This window comes from Sorex fumeus, unplaced genomic scaffold (genome assembly GCF_029834395.1).
Source record: "Sorex fumeus unplaced genomic scaffold, SorFum_2.1 ptg000018l, whole genome shotgun sequence".
NCBI classification, from domain to species: Eukaryota; Metazoa; Chordata; class Mammalia; order Eulipotyphla; family Soricidae; genus Sorex; species Sorex fumeus.
In genome coordinates, this window is record NW_026606075.1 from 23,076,449 (window position 1) to 23,095,074 (window position 18,626).

Genomic DNA, 18,626 nt, shown 5'->3' on the forward strand with positions numbered 1-18,626 from the left:
CCAGTATCCCTCCCACCCCCTATCCCCCCATCCCACTCTGCCTCTGTGGCAGGGCATTCCCTTTTGTTCTCTCTCTCTCCTTTTGGGTTCTGTGGTTTGCAAGAGAGGCATTGAGTGGCAATCATGTTTGGTCTATATTCTACTTTCAGCATGCTTCTCCCATCCTGGGAGAGAAGCAATATTTTTAGCCCCATGCATCTACTCTCAATCTTTGTGGTTCCAAACTCAAAAGGGAAAGAAAGGGCAGGTATTATTCATTGTTTCTCTCAAAAACTTCCTGACAAGCCCAAGAATGTCTCAGTGTCTGAACACATGCTTTGCACACACAAGATCTAGTTTATTCCCAACATTGGCACCATATATATCTCCAAACACCGCCAGAGCACAGATCTGCAGAGCTGGGAATAGCCCCTGACCACCTCCAGGTGTGACAGTCGCCCCAAAACCCAAAAGGAATACTTGTGACAATATTTTATGTTTTATTATGCATCTAAAACTTACTTTAAAAGTAGATCCTTAAAGTTCTGTTCACAGGAAAATTACTTTGTAACCATGTGGTGTTGGATGATAACTAGACTTACTATAGTGACCACCTTGCAATATATTCAAATACAGTACCATATTTGTATGCTGAGGAGAATATAATGATATATATCTATTATATCTCAATTTTAAAATATCATCATCAGTTAAGATGCCAAGACATGTAAACTAATGTCACCCATGGCACCAACCAACTTGCTTGCCAGATCTATTCCTGTAACAATACTTATCCTAGGAATTCAGCTATGAACTCTAAACTGAACATTGCTCACTTAAGTAAAGTAAAGTAAAGGCCCTCCCGTTGATCATCGATTTGCTCGAGCAGGCCCAGTAACGTCTCCATTGGAGACTTTGTTGTTACTGTGTCTGGCATATCGAATACTCTCGGTAGCTTGCCGGGCTCTCCGAGAGGGGCGGAGGAATTGAACTGGGTCGGCCATGTTGGCTGCGTGCAAGGCAAACGCCTTACCGCTGTGCTATCGCTTACTTTTAGATTTTACAACTGTGGTTAAAAAATAACATACCAACTATTTATCGTGGCATGCTTAGACTCATAATTTCGGATAGATTCCAATAAGATGCACATTTGATCATTTATTTTATTATCTACATAGGTATCGGTATACACAGCAAGCGTATTTATTTAATCCAATCATTTTACAGCAAAATAAAACAAAAACCTCACACTGCTGTAAGTGAGCCCTACTCTACATATGGCCAGCTGTATGTTGGCAGAACATAGTGATTTTAAGGATGAATTAGTATTCTAATCTCTTTGGGATTTCCTTTATATATCTGGTGGTTTATGACTGACGTTTAATGTAACTATAGCTTTCTGTTTGTATTTAATAGAAGATTCATTTCTATGGCAGGATATGCATTTGTGCACTAGCATTGAATAAAAGCTACTGTTCTGCAAGAAGGATATAAAATGTTGATTTATAACGACACATTCCAGTAATAGTGATCTAATTTTCCCAAACTATTTCTTCCTAGGTCTTGGGCACAGCGTGGAGCCAGGCAGGCATTCTTCTTCTCCAGAATATTCAGCCTTCAACACATCTGTGCATGCTGCAATAAGATACAGAAACTGGAAACTCCTCACAGGCTACCCAGGTAGGAAGCTTAACATTCCCCAAACCCCGGCTCCCCCCCCCCCCAACCCCAGCACCAAATGAAACTCTGCTGAAGAAACAACTGCCTGTTGCAAAAAAAAAAAATCTCTGGGAATGGTGAAAGAGGCAACAAGGGCAACAAGGTGAGGAAGAGTGGGAAGAGTGGAATCTACTAACCTGACAAAAATTTAATGGGGATTGGGAGGGGAAATTCCACTTTAATGTTTCACGGAAAATACAGATTTTAGTCATGTGTGGCAATCTAACTGGCTTAGCCCACATCCCAAAGTGACATCCTCAACCATTAAGTCATGTGCTTGGGGCATAAGGTTGCATCACACCCTCCCCACCCCCCCACCCCCCATGGATTGGAAGACAGTATTTAGTACCCTTGTTTCATGAACCTCCCAAAGCATTGTGCCCTCCCTCCCATCCTCCTCCAACACACACATACACACGCATAAACACAGGCACACCCCTCTTGACACCCCAGGGTGTGCAGCAGTGAGACTTGTCTATCTAAAGCATCAGAAGTGAGAGTCTGAGAGAACCCTACCCCCTCGCAGTGCCAGGCCAGTGCCTATCATGTGCCCACAGTCCTGGCTCCCCCTGTCTTCCAGCCTCCTGCTGCCCCCCAACGAGACTTCATCCCCATCCAGCTCTCCTCTTTCTTTGCCAGGCTGTGGTCACTGGTTCCCTCCGCCATCTCAGTACAACGTTTCTGAGATACCCGCCGCCGACCCACCCACCAAGACCCTCTGGCTCTTCGATATTGACCAGGACCCCGAAGAAAGACATGACCTGTCAGAAGAATATCCCCATATCGTCAAGGGGCTCCTTGCCCGCCTGCAATTCTACCACAAACACTCTGTGCCAGTGCGATTCCCGGAGCAGGACCCCCGCTGTGACCCCAAGGGCAAGGGGGCTTGGGGCCCTTGGCTGTAGCGGGGTGCAGGCGAAAACCTTTCTCCAGCTGGGACTCCCAAACTCTTGTCTCCCCTGTTCTCCCAGCCTGGGTTCGCTTGGCCCTTCTGTTAGTCTCCTTGCAACACGAGGCCCGTTTCAGACGCTTTGGGCGGTGGCGGATGTCTGAAGGCGCGGGTGATGGGCACCTCCCTTGGCTTCTGGGCTGCAGAGCAGCTGGGACCTGGCAGAGGAGGTCCTCGCCAAGTCCTGGGGGCTGGAGCAGCTGCGTCCCGCTGCCTCACGCCGGAGGTTAGGTTCTCTCTGCCAAGAGCTGGGTTTTATTGGAGCGACTCACGTTTCTCGTGAGAGACAGAGAGCAGACAGTTGTGGGCCGTGCTGTTGGGCAGGGTTCTCCTGGGCTGTGGGATTCCTGCCCTCCTCTCCTCTCCGCCCCCAGCTCTCCTCCCCTCCGTCAGAGAGCACATACTTTCCCTTCTTGGGGATTCAGATCAGTGTGGCAGCTCTTTGGACTTGGACTTTCCAATCCTGTTGCTTTTTTTTTTTTTAATTTGCTTTTTAGGCCGTACTTGGTGATGCTCAGGGATTGCTCCTGGCTCTACACTTAGGAATTATTCCTGGCCATGCTCCGGGGCCATATGAGATGCTGGGAATTGAATCAGGGCCCATCACCTGCAAGGCAAGCGCCCAACTGCTGTACTTTCTCTCCGGCCCCCTCCAGATGCATTTTTATCCCAGTTCATGTTGCAGCCCTCACTCATTTCCATCTAGACCTCCTGCTGGCCCAGCTCTCTCGCACTTCTTTCCCTGATCCCCCTCCTTCTCCTCCCCCTCCTCTTCCTTTTTGTCTTCTTCATGCTTAGGGCTTACTCCTGGCTCTGTACTCAGGGATCACTCTTGGTAGTGCTCTAGGGATCATATGTGGTGCTGGGAGTGAACCTGGGGTTGACACACACAAGACAAATTCCTTAATCCCCTCCACTATCTCTCTGACCTTTCCCTGGCCTTTTTTTTTTTTAACTCCAGCTTCCTATACTTGGGAGGGCAGCTCCACCTCACCACTGGTAACACTGCTGATTTGGGGACCTGCTATCCGTTTCCCCCAACATTGAAGCGAGAGGTTCGCTCAAGAGGGCTGGTAAAATCCAGCACTGTACACGTGCTCCTGGCGGACCCCAAGAGGGCCACATGGAAATGCCTGGGCCTATCTGTGGCATGAGTGGTGAGATTGTTTTTTCTCCCACTTCCATGGGGCTTATTCATGTGCTGGTGACATTGTCTTGGGATATGTTACGGGTTGCACTGCAGGGACCTGAGAGATAGGACAGTGAATAACAGTTTGACATGCTACTGACCCAGGTTCGATCCCCAGCACTACATTCAATCCCCCAGGCCCTTCCAGGAGTGATCCCTGAGCACAGCCAGGTGTGACCCCCAAAAAAGGGGGATGGGAAGGAGTTGCACTGCTTGCTCTTCCCCATCAATGAGGAGAAACCTGGAGAAACAAGAATGTGTCCCTAAGACAATGAGAGTAGGCCACTAGCACAGAGGTGACCAGGATCTGGGCTCCTGGACTTTGTCAGAATAAGCAAGTGCTTTTCGCCCATATTCTTCTGACTCTCTCTGCTTTACTGTGGGTGGTGAATTGCAGGATTGGGGAAAGATGAGCACAGTTTCAACTGCCAGCCCCACTAATGTCCTACTAATGTGAAACAGTTCAGATTAGCTTAAAAAATGTCACGCTCAGAGAAATATGTGCAAAAACTAGACTCTGTCTTTTTTCTTTCTTGCATTAGTTATACTGTTTCATTCCCTGCTTATCTCCAGTGCCTGGAACCATGCCTAGCACAAAGAAGGCACTAAATAATTTTTATTGAATTTTAACTTTGTCCCTGGGATCAAGCTCGTATACATATAAGGCATGCACTCTATCACTGAGCCACATCCTGATCCTCAATGATTTTGTGAAGTATGTGAACGGGGGCTGGAGAGACAGTAGAGGGGGTGAGGCACTTGCCTTGCAGCCAACCCCAGTTCCGTCCCCCAGCAACACATATATGGTCCCCTGAGCACCACCAATCATGAGATCAGAGCACAGATCCGAGAGCAAGCAGATCCTTGAGCACTGTGGGTGTATCCTACCCACCCCCAAACAACATTAAATGAATGTGAAAATTAATTAAAGAGAAAATCCCACAGGCTGGAAGATGCCAACCCAATGAGCCAAATAAAGGGCTATTACAGATCTCTTCTTGCCATTGTTCTTCTATTCTGTCCTTGTGAGCAGTGAGGGGCCAGTGAGAGCAAAGCTGTAGTTTCCGGGGGTCCAGCCAAGGAAGGGAAAGACGTAGTTCTATCAAAGGAACTTTCACTACTAACACTACACAGCTTAGTTCTGCAAAAGACACTGGAAACTAAAACCACCACGCCATATGAGAAAACTCCTAACAAAGTCAGCTTTCAATTCAGCAGCAATATTTCCTGCTTACTAGTAACTTGTATTAAAATAAGGTGGTGGGAAGAAAGTGGTGCTAGGAGTAATAACACCTGTGTCCAGTCTTTACCCCATTTTCTGGGTTGGCCAACAGCTGGCCCAAATGCCATCACTTCTCACTCCCAAGTCTGTGGCATAGTACCAGCTGAGTGCAAACAATCCTTCTAATCTCATAGATGTAGGTAGCAATGAGTACTTTAAGCTTGAAGGCCGTCCTGGCATAGCACCTGTTTGCTTCACCTGCTTTACTCCTGACTGCCACCCTCCATTTCTCATTGCTGGCTCTCTGTTTTCAAGGGGAACAGTCTACACTCAGTAGATTTCAAAAGTTTGAAGGCTATTTTTTAAGTAAAACTTTTGAGATTATAATTCATCCGTGATAAACTGTATCTCATTAAATTTTCTTATTCTGTACAAGAATGTGAACAGTCAAATATAGTCGTTAGAAATTGTCATGTTGGGGCTGGAGCGATAGCACAGCAGGTAGAGCATTTGTCTTGCATGCGGCCGACCTGGGTTTGATTCCCAGCATCCCATGTGGTCCCCTGAGCACCACCAAGAGTAATTCCTGAGTGCAGAGCCAGGAGTAACCCCTGTGCATCGCCGGATGTGACCCAAGAAGCAAAAAAAAAAAAAAAATTGTGTTATTTCTACTGAATCCTTTACCTTTCAGGGCTTTATTCATTTAGTTGCAAACTAGCTTTTCTTTGGTATTTATGATAGTTCCAGATTTGGGGACCCCAAAACTAAAATAATCTTTTAAAAATATGCCTGAGGATGGGTTTTCCATCTAAAGGAATAAAACAGTTCTGGAACTATAAGGGAGTCACTGCCCAGCATCAGAAATGCTCTTGATGCCTCTAACACGTATACTTTAAATCCTTAAAATGAAGTTTTTGCGAGGGGGTTTTTACAGTTTTTTTTTTGATGTGTTGGCCAATATTGTGGTACATAAATTATATCTCAATAAATCTCTTAAATACTGCAAAGGTATCAGGGCTAAAAATAAAAAGTCCTTGTACTAGTAATATAAAGTAGGAAGTTTAATTACTAGGAGGGAGTACAAGAGAGGGCAGGAATGATTATAAAGTGATAGTAAGAAAGTATCTAAGTTCCATATTGTTGAATAAAAAAATTAATCCCAAATTAAAGAGTGTAAAACACTTAAGACTATCCTTTCTTACATTATATGAGGGCCAAGACTCTGGAGTGGTTGAACTGGGTGGTTCCGGCCCAGGTTTCTCTGGAAACTATGGTCAAGACAAAGGTCAGCAGCTTTTTTAACTGAAATAAACAGTAGAAATCACTTCCGTACCTGTATGTTCATTGGAGCACAATAGCCAGAATCTGGAAACAACCCAAGTGCCAAGAACAGATAACTGGTTAAAGAAACTATGGTATATCTACACAATGGTATACTATGCAGCTATTAGGAAAGATGAAGTTATGAAATTTGCTTATAAGTGGAATGACATGGAGAGTATCATCTAAGTGAAATGAGTCAGAAAGGGACGGACAGACATAGAATGACTGCATTCATTTGTGGAATACAAAATAACATAATATGTGACTGACACCCAAGGACAGTAGACACAAGAGCCAGGAATATTGCTCCATAGTTGGAAGCCCGTCTCATAAGCTAGGGGAGAAGGCTGCTGGAATAGAGAAGGGATCACTAAGACAATGATGGTTGGAGGGATCATTCAGGATGGGAGATACGTGCTGAAAGTAGATAAAGGACCAAACGTGACAGCCTCTCAGTATCTATATTGCAAACCGTAATGCCCCAAATTAGAGAGAGAGTATGGGGGAAATTGTCTGCCATAGAGGCAGCGGGAGGGGTAGAAAGGGGGGATATACTGGGGACATTGGTGATAGAAAATGTGCACTGGTAGAAGGATGGGTGTTCGATCATTGTATGAGTGAAACTCAAACATGAAAGCTTTGTATCTGTATCTCATGGTGATTCAATAAATAAATAAACAAACAATGTTAAACTGAAAAAAAAGAAATAGAATGGCGGAGTGGGGGTTGGGGGGCAACAGAGAGATGGTTCAGAGGTTAAGGCACTTGCCTTGCACTAGACTGATTCCAGTTCTCTCTTTTCTCATCCTACACCAGTTAAGGTCCACCAAGCACTGCTGGAAGTTATTCCAGAGTAAGCCCCAAACACCCTGCTGGATATGCTCTCCACCCTACCTCTAAAAAATGAAATGAGAGGCTCCTGGTCAGACATTTTAGTGCCATGTACTGAGGACCTCCCTAGGGCTGCCTGAATGCTCCCCAGATAACAAATAATGGAGGATAAGTGGAAGCTAAAGTGCCTTTTATTACTTGGTCTCCAACATCATGCACTGTTACTTCCACCTTTTTCTCCTTAGAGACCAGTTCCTAAGTTGAGCACAAAGGGGAAAATCAGGCACCACCTTTCAAAGAGAGAGAACAAAAGGGAATGCCTTGCCACAAAGGCAGGGTGGGATGGGGGGGATGGGGGATGGGAGGGATACTGGTATCCGTGGTGGTGGGAAATGGGCACTGGTGGAGGGATGGGTATTTGATCATTGTATAATTGAAACCCAAGCACAAAAATTTGTAAGTCTACAACTGTACCTCATGGTGTCTCACTAATAAAAATTTTAAAAATATATATCTATATTTGGTAACAAATTTGCCACACTATATACACACTTATAAATATATGTACATATATATTTAACCCCTTTATTAAAATCACTTTTAGTTTAAAAAAAGATATGTGCATATAACTGACACCCCACTGACAACAGAGAAGAGGAGAATGAACAGGTATACTTCCCATTCAAGATATAAAAGTACATATATTTCTACATATAAAGGCTTATACTTTAGGCAAGCAATTCACAACTGGGAACCATATGTTGAGGATATATCCCAGGTTATTCCAACAGGGCCACATTTGAAAATCACACAAATGGCGGGGGGTCGGGTGAAGTGGGGCGGGGCACGGCATGAGACTAGGGGGGTTAACCACTAGTAGGACATGGTTCCAAAATTAGAAAACAGTTGTAGGGGATAGATTTCCCATTCAATTTCATAAGCGTTTATCAAACACTGCTATTTGAAGAAAGATCTGAAGGGGGAAAAAAGCATCCAACATTTTGCTCTTCCTGGGCATAGAATTACCACAGGCAAATCATTTAACCCTCTATGTGCTATATTTTTTGGTAAAGTGGATGAGATGATTTAGATAATCATGAAGTATTTTTTAATCTTCATCCAGGGCAATGTCTCATCATATATATATATAGTCAGTAAGTGTTGGTTGATTTACTCTTAGCTGACTTATCTACAATGCAATAATGTAAAATGATATTGTATTGAGCAGACTAACATATATCCCAAAAGACTGGAAATAACTAATGTTGGTGGAGAACCCTGTTCACTATGGGAATGTCATCTGTTTCATTATGGAAAACAGTATGGAAATGTCTACAAAAAATTGAGACTAGATATTTGACCTAGAAATTCTATTTCTTGGGAATTTATCTAAGAGCCTCACAACATTAATTCTCAAAGATATGTTTACTTCTCCATTGCAATGCTTAAGTTCAATAGCCAAGATATGGAAGCAATCAAATACACAACCACCGATAAATGGATTAAGAAGTTGCGGAATATCTGCACAATGGAATACCAAGCAACTCTAATAAAAGATGAAATGTTGCAGTGTACTGTAATTTGTATGGAACTGGAGACTATCATGTTAAGTGAAGGGGGAGAAGAACAATGATGATCTCACTTCCTGTGGTGTTACAGGAAAAAAAATGGGAATAGATGGTATTGAATAATGACAAACGCTTGGCCTTGCTCAGGCAGAAAGGAGAGTGAGAAGAGGAAGAAGACAGACTGAAAGTGACTTGAGGACATTAGGGAGGGTCCAGGGCACTTTGATGGTGGTGAGATAAAGCAACGTTGTACGTCAAAACCATAATTATTGGGGCTGGAGCAAGAGTATAGAGGTTAAGGCATTTGCCTTGCACACAGCTGACCCCTGTTCAATTTTAGGCATTGCATATGACCCCATGAGCACAGAGTCAGCAGTAGCACCTGAGCATTGCCAGTGTGTCCCAAATCTTTCCTTCACAAGAAAAAAAACAACCATGAACATTAACACTACGGGTTAAACTAAACGTTAAGCTGAATGTTAAACTAAACTACACTTAATTTTTAAAAAATTTTTATTAGTGAAACACCATGAGGTACAGTTGTAGACTTACAAATTTTTCCTCTTTTTTTTTTTTTGCTTTTTTGGGTCATACCCAGCCATGCACAGGGGTTACTCCTGGCTCTGCACTCAGGAATTGCTCCTGGCAGTGCTCTGGGGACCATATGGAATGCTGGGAATCGAACCTGGGTCGGCTGCGTGCAAGGCAAATGCCCTACCCGCTGTGCTATCGCTCCAGCCCCGACTTACAAATTTTTATGCTTGGATTTCAGTTATACAATGATCGAGTACCCATCCCTCCATACACTTTAAATTTTTAAATACATAAAATAGCTTGATAAAGTGTTTAATATGTGAAAAAAAAACCCTTCTTTTCAAAAACTGTTACAACAAAAACTAATTTTTGAGTGTTTAATAGATGCCAGGTTTTGTACCAGGTACTTAAAAAGCATTACCTTGTTTAATATAATTTTATTTTATTTATTTATTTATTTTTGCTTTTTGGGTGACACCTGGCGATGCACAAGGGTTACTCCTGGTTCTGCACTCAGGAATCACCCCTGATGATGCTCAGGGGACCATGTGGGATGCTGGGAATTGAACCCAGGTTGGCCACATGCAAGGCAAATGGCCTAACTGCTGTGCTATTGCTCCAGCCCCGTTTAATATAATTTTAAATAATCTTAGACATTGTTTATAAAATATGTTCAGTCTAAATTTGAAAAGGCCTTTATGGGGGCAGGGAGGTTATCCCTACTGTTCTTAAATATCCAGGCTCATAGATTCATAAAATCTCGGCCCATTCTCAGAGTTGAGGTGGTTGACCCCACACCCCTACTTCTGGAAGCCCCAGCAGCCACACCCACATTCCACTTCCATGTCATGTAAGCTCATCTACCGGCCCTGCTCCAGAGACTCATGACTAAATGTTGAAAGAGATCAACTAGCCACAACCAATTCTTGGATACACTGGTCCCCAGCTAAGACCTCCGGGGCACTCTTAGGAGGGGGACAGGCCATATCCCCATCCTGCCAAAGCCACACCAAGCCACACTCACACTCCAACAGCTGCCACCATTCTCCACCATTCACAACTAGGCTCCACAGAGATGCTGAACTGCAGAAAATTTCGGGTATACCTGGGTTTTTTAGCAAAAAACTCTAGATCTTTTAGGAGTAAGTGTGGGTGACTTCCCCCCCTCCATACTTCTGGATGCCTCTGAAGCCATTACCCATGTTCCACTGCCATGTAAGCTCACTGCCCAGTTAAGTATTCTGGATTTTCTGGAGTGCACAGATATCTCCAAACTCTCCAATACTAATATACCAGTAGGAGGTGGACACCGGATTGGATCGGAATGTATTGAAGAAGCCAACTTACCTCAATCAGCAAAAACATTAACACAGAAGGCTCAGCTAGCAACACCAGCTTAGTAAACATTCAGACAAGGACTTAATGTTCTCATGGTGAGATATAACAAATTTCACAAATTATCTTTCACCAAAGAATTTTTTGATAATTCCATTAGCCATTAGTGGTAACAAGCAATACAAAATAAATTATTTGGGACCTGCTACAGGGGATGGCTTGAAAAGTAGTTGGGAAAATGGGAACAATGATGGACGGAAGGTCACAGTGGTGGTAGGGCCACCTGTAACAAATGCACATTGAACAACTTTATAAACCAGTGTTTTTAAAAAGTGGGGGGAAGTCTAGGCCTGAAAAAATTATTAAATTATTGAGGGAAAAAGAAAGGAGAAATAACTTAAGAAAGAAGTTGAGGAATATTGTGTCTTTATTACATTTGCATCAGAGATATAATAAAGTGTCCATCAACAAACAAATAGATTTTTAAAATCTGGAATATCCACACAATGGAATATTATTTAGCAATAAAAGGGAAGCACCATGAGGAATAGTTTCCTGAGTGCAGGCCCAGGAGTAACCCCTGAGCACTGCCAGGTGTGGCCCCAAAACAACAACAACAAATTTGTAGAGTTGTATACTTGTTCTGCACAATATTAGGTATATGTTCTATGTCAAGGGCTAGGAAATAGCTCAAGTGACAGAGCACAGGCCGGGCATGTGTGGGACTCTGAATTCCATCCTGCACCACATGGTCCCATTCAGTGGCCCTAAAGTACCCCGCCATGCCATTAGCTCCAGAGCACAGGACTGGGCATTCCCAGAGAGTAGCCCCTTTAAAAAAAAGTTATTTGGTGCTAGGGGACCTCAGAATAATGATGGAGGGTCCAGACACTCTGGTGATGAATGATGTATAATAGCGTCACACATAGAAAACAACAGTATTGAACTATTGTAAAAAAAAAAATTAAAAATTGAATGATTTAATTGAATATATATTAAAATTAAATTTATTACATTTTAATTAAACTGTTAAAATAGTACCTTAAAATGAATGGGATATAGTAGTGTCACACATAGAAAACAACAGTATTGAACCATTGTAAAAAAATAATTAAAAATTGAATTATTTAATTGAAAATATACTAAAATTAAATTTATTACATTTTAATTAAACTGTTAAAATCACAGTCTGGTCACGGTCCTCCCGTTGTTCATCGATTTGCTCGAGCGGGCCCAGTAACGTCTCCTTCGTGAGACTTGTTGTTACTGTGTTTGGCATATCGAAAACATCACGGGGAGCTTGCCAGGCTTTGCCGTGCGGGCGAGATACTCTCGGTAGCTTGTCGGGCTCTCCAAGAGGGATGGAGGAATCGAACTCTGGTCAGCCATGTTGGCTGCGTGCAAGGCAAACACCCTACCCGCTGTGCTATCGCTCCAGCCTTAAAAATAAATAAAAATCATTCTTAGAACAATAGACCACTAAATATTTCCTGCAACCAACACTGTGCTTGTAATGATATAAATATGCAGTCAAGACATTTTAAATACTACAAGAACTTGCACTATTTGATAAAGGCTTTTTGTGATTCCTTTTGTAAGAACAAACTTACAGGTTTTTGCTGCTGCTGCTGCTGCTGCTGCTCCTATTCTGAGTGCCAGGAGCACCCCTGGCGGGGCTCAGGTCTCACACTGGGGTGGGTGTGGACCCCAGGGCCTCACACATGCGTGTGTCCTCCCCATGAGCCATGCCTCTGACCCACAGACTTTATTCTCTCTACTTATAATACCTGAGTCTATCCATTTAGTTTTCCTCAGTTGAAAGTTTGCTACCCAGGACTTTCTGGAAGAATCCACATCCAGGCATCAGCAAGGCCAGTGTGACATGGGGACTTGGGGGCTGAACTGTAGAAAATAGGACAGACAGATATAAAGGAAACCAAAGCCGTGACTCTGCCCCTAAGAAAGGTATAAGCAAATTCTATGGCATCAGAACTAAGATCTAGAGTACTAGTTTTGAAGAACATTCCAGTCAATACTAAATGTATTAAAGGTCTAGGATTCTTCCCATCAATAATAAAATATAAGAAAATAAAATAAAGAACCTCAAAGAATCAGACTGGGGAGCTCTGGAGCATGCTCAGGCTCAGGGTTGGATCCCCAGCACTGCTGGCATAAGCCTAATGGCCCCAGAGTTGCTGCACTGAAGAGCTGAACCCAGACACCAGTCAGGCTGAGTATCCTGGGCTCTCGAGCACTTCCTAGGAGGGGAAAGTTTTAAAAGTTAAAATGCAGCTTCAAAATCTATTGTGTTCAATAGTTTGTATAGATTAGTTTATTTTTAGGCAGTTGACAGACCACTTTGCTCGCCTCGGCTGTCTCCTTCCTGATCATGCGCAGGGATCTTACCTGGGAACCCACCTCAGTTCCTCACCTTTGCCCCCTGGCACAGGAGCGCCCAGCAGAGGGCATAAGGCAGAGGCAGCCCCAACTCACGCTCCCGAGCCTGACTTCACGATGATCCATCCGAAAATTGGAGAAACAGTTTGTCTCTCACACTAATCCACCTAGGTAACCATTCCCTGAACTGAAGCCTTTGCATTTCATGATCTCAGTTATTTTTCTGACAACACCGAAAGTTCAGGTCACCATCCCAATTTCAAAAAATACAGAAACACACACAAGAAAATGAGGTTGTCCATAAGCCAGCAACTCACAGAAACCTGCCATGTTTTTTTTCCATTTCTCCCAGTAATTGACTGTGTTTTATTTTATTTATTTTACTTTATTTTATTTTTTTAATTGGATCACTGTGAGATAGACCCTTACAAAGCTGTTTACGATTAGATTAGATTTCAGTCATACAGTGTTCCAACACCCATCCCTCCACTCGTGTAAATTTGCGATGTACAATATTACGACTCCTATTACCCTCCACTGCTTCCCCCTGCCTGCCTCTAAGGAAGGAGCTTTTCTTCTGTCTCTGTCTCTCTGTCTCTCTGTCTGTGTGTCTCTGTCTCTGTCTCTGTCTCTGTCTCTCCCTTTCTCTTTCTTTCTCTCCACACCCGCCCCCTCTCCTTTTGGGCACTGTGGAGAAACATGCTATTAACCTTTGTTCCTCCCCCTTTAAGAGTGATTATGTGGCCCACTTTCCAGATAGGTTTTCAAATCCCACCAAGCCAGGCTGAAGCCTCCTTGGAGACTCAAATGGTCAATTAGTAAGACTATTACCACTTTGGGAACTCTTCATTTTAAACCTATTAATGAATGTCCCCAGGACTTTTCCCCAAAGTTACAGCGCGTGGTTACAGTGCATGTGTGTGCACACACACACACACACACACACACACACACACACACACACACACCACGCCAGGTGCAATGAAGAAAAGTAGGCACACCCGGTTCCTCTTCTGGTAAGTAGCTAAACAAAATTTACTGTACTTTTATTTACACGAAATAAATCAAAGCTGGGGGTTGCCCTTTGTAGCAGCATTTTTTTGTTGTTTTTTGTTTTTGTTTTTGTTTTTTGGGTCACACCCAGCTATACTCAGGAGTTGCTCCTGGCTCTGCAATCAGGAATTACTCCTGGTGGTGCTTGGGGAACCATATGGAATGCCGGGGATTGAACTGGGGTCGGCCAAGTGCAAGGCAAACGCCCTACCCACTTGTACTATTGCTCTGGTCCCTGTAGCAGCATTTTGTTTTTGGGGGGCCACGCCTGGATTGGTGGTTAAGAGATCATACAGTGCGGGGGAATGGAACCAGGGGTTACTTCAGGCAAAAGGTGTGCCCCAGCCCAGCCCTCTGAGCCAACTCCCTGGCCCTATGCCAACATTTGGTCACTGAGCTGGTTCCAGTGGACAGTGGGACATGCACTGGGGAAAGGACATGGGAGTGGAGGAGCGGAGATTGTATTCCATCTCCGTGTCCTACCAAGAAGCCCTCCAGCCTGGAGCACAGGTCTGAGATGGCACAGGAAGTCCAGGGGCAGGACTGAGCGCAGGGAGATAGGGCTGAGCCTTCGCTGTAGGGACTCACAGCTTAATTCCTGGCAAGGAAATTTGCCTTGCCTTCCTTTTGTTTCTTTATTTTCATACCTATGAAAGCAATGAGTTCTTTCTATAGAAATGGGTTTTCTGTTTGGTTAGAGGGACTTTGTTAGGAAAGCAGGGGGGGCACTTGGTGTGAGACATTTGTGGGTTCTTGGTTCCCGGGCTGGATGCTGGGAGCTTGGGTTTCAGGCACACATGTCAGAAAATGTGTGGTTTCTGGAATGAGGAGAAGGGCCTCCCTCAGTGGAACATATCTGGGTTCTCTCTCCAACATCCACAGAGAGTCCTTTCTCCAAAAAAGCAGCCTTCACTTGCCAGGCAACCAGGGCCAGGACCCCGCAACAATATCCCAGCTTCCCAGGAGGTCCCACGCAGACATCTGTTACTCTCATGGGCCTTTGTGCTACCGGAAGTCTTAATGCTTTAAGTAGTATTTTCCTTGAACCTTCAACCTGCTTTTGGCTTGGGGGCCACTCTCAGAGGTGTCTAGGGGACCACGTGGTGCCAGGAATCAAACCCTAGGTTCCTACATGCAAATCCTTCACTCCAGCCATCTAAGGCATCTTCCTGGCCCCCAATTTTCCATCTATCCTAAAATAAATAGTTTTTAAAAGGTTCTTTTAATCAACATGGTAGAGAAAAAATTAGGGCCACCAGTATTCATTAAAATGGTTCTTCAGGAGCTGGAGCAATTGCTCAAGCTGACCCGGGTTCAATTCCCAGCATCCCATATGGTCCCCAAACACTGCCAGGAGTAATTCCTGAGTGCATGAGCCAAAACCTGTGTATCACCAGGTATGACCCAAAAAGCAAAAAATAAAATAAAAAAAATAAACGGTTCTTCAATTTATTGCTTCTGGCTTTAAAGGAATGAGTGCTATGTCATTAAATCATTCAGTGTAATCAGTGCCAGAGCTGTGACTTGGTAAGTCCAGCCTGGCCCTTGGTGTATGCCTTTCTCTGGTGCCTGAGGAGCCATGGTCCCCTCTGCCTACCCAGGAAAACCACAACATGCTCCACCTATAGTTTGTTTGACTCGTTCCTGAGGGACCGGCAGCAAGACAAGCTTCATACACAAGTCAAACGCATAAACACAAGAAGAAACCGGGACACACATCCTGGGTTGACAACAGAGGCATTGCCAGAGATTCCAGTAGAGGAAGAAGCTGAGAAAGACAATAAACAAGTTGGTGGCTATGCGACCTACAAGAGATGACAGATTGGGGAGTAGGAACTCAAACTCTGAGAAAAAGACATAGTGCGTTGGAGAGATAGCACAGCAGGGAAGGCACTTGCCTTGTACACAACTGACCAGGTTCAATCCCTATTACCACATATGGTTCTCTAAGCTCAGTGCCAGAAGTAAACCCTCTGTGCAGCCAGAAATGCCCCCTTCCCCCTGCCATAAATAAGTGAATGAATGCATAAATAAATAAATAAATAAATAAATAAAGGTTTTAAGTTTGATTCCTGGCACTGCATCATCCCAGCACTGCTAGTATAACCTTAGAAGACAATCATCTGCACCCCTCAAAAAAGAGTTGTCTGAGCCTGAATCTCTGCAGTTATTGTTTATGACCTTTGATGCAAAAGCCACTTTCCAGAACACCCAGCATAAGGAATGCCTAAGAATATATCCCATACTAGTCAGCCCCAATTGCCTGCTGGGTAAAAGAACCCTCTAAGAACCACCATCCTGAAGAAGCTCTTCAACTCTTGGCCTTCATTTTCCAAGATGAATTATCCCAATTGCTTTTTTTCTAACTTCCTCCTCCTCTATCAGATCTTCCTCTCTGCTCCCACTCTCCTAAGTCCTAGTCTGATCACATGCTTGTCCCTTTACATAATTTCTTCCTCTCGTTCTTTTGGCTAAGCTTGTCCTGCAGGTCTAAAAAGGGGAAGGTCCCCTCCTCCAAGAATATTTCTCTCAACTGGGGTCCCTGGCTTGAATGCCTCCTATTGGAGGGGTGTCATGCTATATTGTAATTCACTGGTCAGTGTCTATCTCCTTCGTTGAATAGAGTGTCTGACTCATCAATCAGTGCTTGATGCTTCAGCATAACTTGTTGGGAGGCTGGTGAGAGAGTATAGTGGGTAGGGTGCTTGCCTTGCACACAGCTGACTTGGGTTCAATCCTTGGCACCATATACGGTCCCCTGAATCACAACAGGTGTGATCCCTGAGCGCACACCCAGGATTAAGCCCTGAACACCACCAGGTATGGCCACTCTCCCTCCTCCCACTTCCCCTCCAGAAAAAAAAGCACCCCCAAAAGTACAAAACTCATGGAGTGGATGTTCCGTTTGTTGCAGGATCTAAGCATTCACTCAAGGTGGCATTTGAGTACCTGATTTCAAAACTGGCCCTTGTCCCCCACTTTCCCAAGAGGCCGGCCTGATGGCAGCTGGCCTGTGTGTCTGAGCTGAGGCTAAGGCCTGGTTTTCTCCAGTGGACCTTGTCATTATCAGGGGCCCTGCGGCAGCGCCTTCATCGGGGTGAACGTGATGCTCTCCAGAGCCCTGGGATCTCCTCCAAGAGGCCCACAGATGACTTTAAGCACTGCTTATGGTCTCATAATTGGACAGACTCAGATTTTCCTCCTCCTTCTTCCAACCCTTCTCTAACACTTTATTCCTGCCTCCCCTGGCCCCCTTCATTTGTTCAAGTTTTATTAGCAGTGCTTTTCCATGGGCAACTTTCCCTGCTAAAATCTGGCATTAGAGCTTCCACTGAATGTGGAGATAATCTTACAAATGCCAAGGTCCAGCTGTAAAAGGCAGATGACATATGTCCTAATGCTTTGTGTTGGTCAGTTCACAATTACCAAGACTTCTCTGCTTCAAAGGATGGTGATGGGTAATTCTGGTTATAGGAGAATTCGGGGGACAGGGTATAGATCCATTGGAAATAAAATAATTGTTTCTTCCTTAAAGAAAATGGAGGTGAAAAAAATTTTCAGGCAGGGGCTGGGATTAATAGAGACACAAAATTAATCTAGGATAGTGGGAATCTAAGTGAAAAGTACAAGAAACAGCATGTCTAAGGCCGCACACACTGAGACTTGGTGAGCACCAGTTATGTATCTGCCAGCACGGCAGGGTTTGATAACTCAGAAATGGCCTGTCTGTGCAAGGAGCCCACAGTGGGCTAGAACAATGTTAGTACAGAATGGTGGTTGCCACTGGCAGGACACGAGAAGCCAATTATTGGGAGCATGCATGTGCCCTGGCAATGGGACCTGGAAGTTGTTTTTGTTCTCTTTTTTTCTAATTAAAAAATATTGTTAGTCTTACTTGTTTGGGGACCACACCAGGTGGTACTCAGGGCTTACTCCTGGCTCTTAGCTTAGGAATCACTCCTAAGTGGACTTGAGGAACCACATGGGATGCTAGGTATTGATTGTGGTTTGGCAGTGTGCAAGGCAAAAACCTTACTTGCTGTACTATCTCTCAGGCCCCTGTTTTTGTTTTTAAAATGTCTCAAATGCCTCTGGTCCAAGAGCACAGATATCTCTTGGCATTGTTTGGCAATTCTGATATTTTCCTCTCATCTGTCCTTAGATCACAAGAAATGGACCCCTCCGCATTCAGCTACCCCCTCCCCTGGCCCCATAAATTAATGATGTATTGCTTTATGATAAATTATCACAAAATAATTGGATGTGGGCTGGAGAGATAGGACAGGAGTTAAGGCACTCGCCTTCTATGCAGCCAGCCAGCCCCTGTTCCATCCCCAGTTGCACATAGGGACTCTTAAAACCTCCCTCATCCCACACACTCCTGGGGCTCTGCAGAGGAAAATTCTGGCAGCACCAGAATCTCCTTCTGGGTCCTTTCCTGGTACACGTGGACCATCCAATTTAATATCCTTTTGTGATGGAAGTTCTCCAAGCACTACTAGGAGAGACCCCTGAGCACATAACCAG

The 18,626-nt window shown here is 44.3% G+C and overlaps 1 protein-coding gene across 1 annotated transcript in view; it reads left to right on the forward strand.

Annotated features, from left to right (window-relative positions):
- Positions 1-3,010, forward strand: part of ARSB (arylsulfatase B) — a 198,495-nt gene extending 195,485 nt beyond the window's left edge. The window contains exons 7-8 of the mRNA XM_056112471.1: positions 1,540-1,659; positions 2,338-3,010. Coding sequence (XP_055968446.1) covers positions 1,540-1,659; positions 2,338-2,603 — 386 coding nt within the window. The 3' untranslated portion in view covers positions 2,604-3,010. The remainder of the gene's footprint in view (positions 1-1,539; positions 1,660-2,337) is intronic.
- Positions 3,011-18,626: the final 15,616 nt, after the last annotated feature.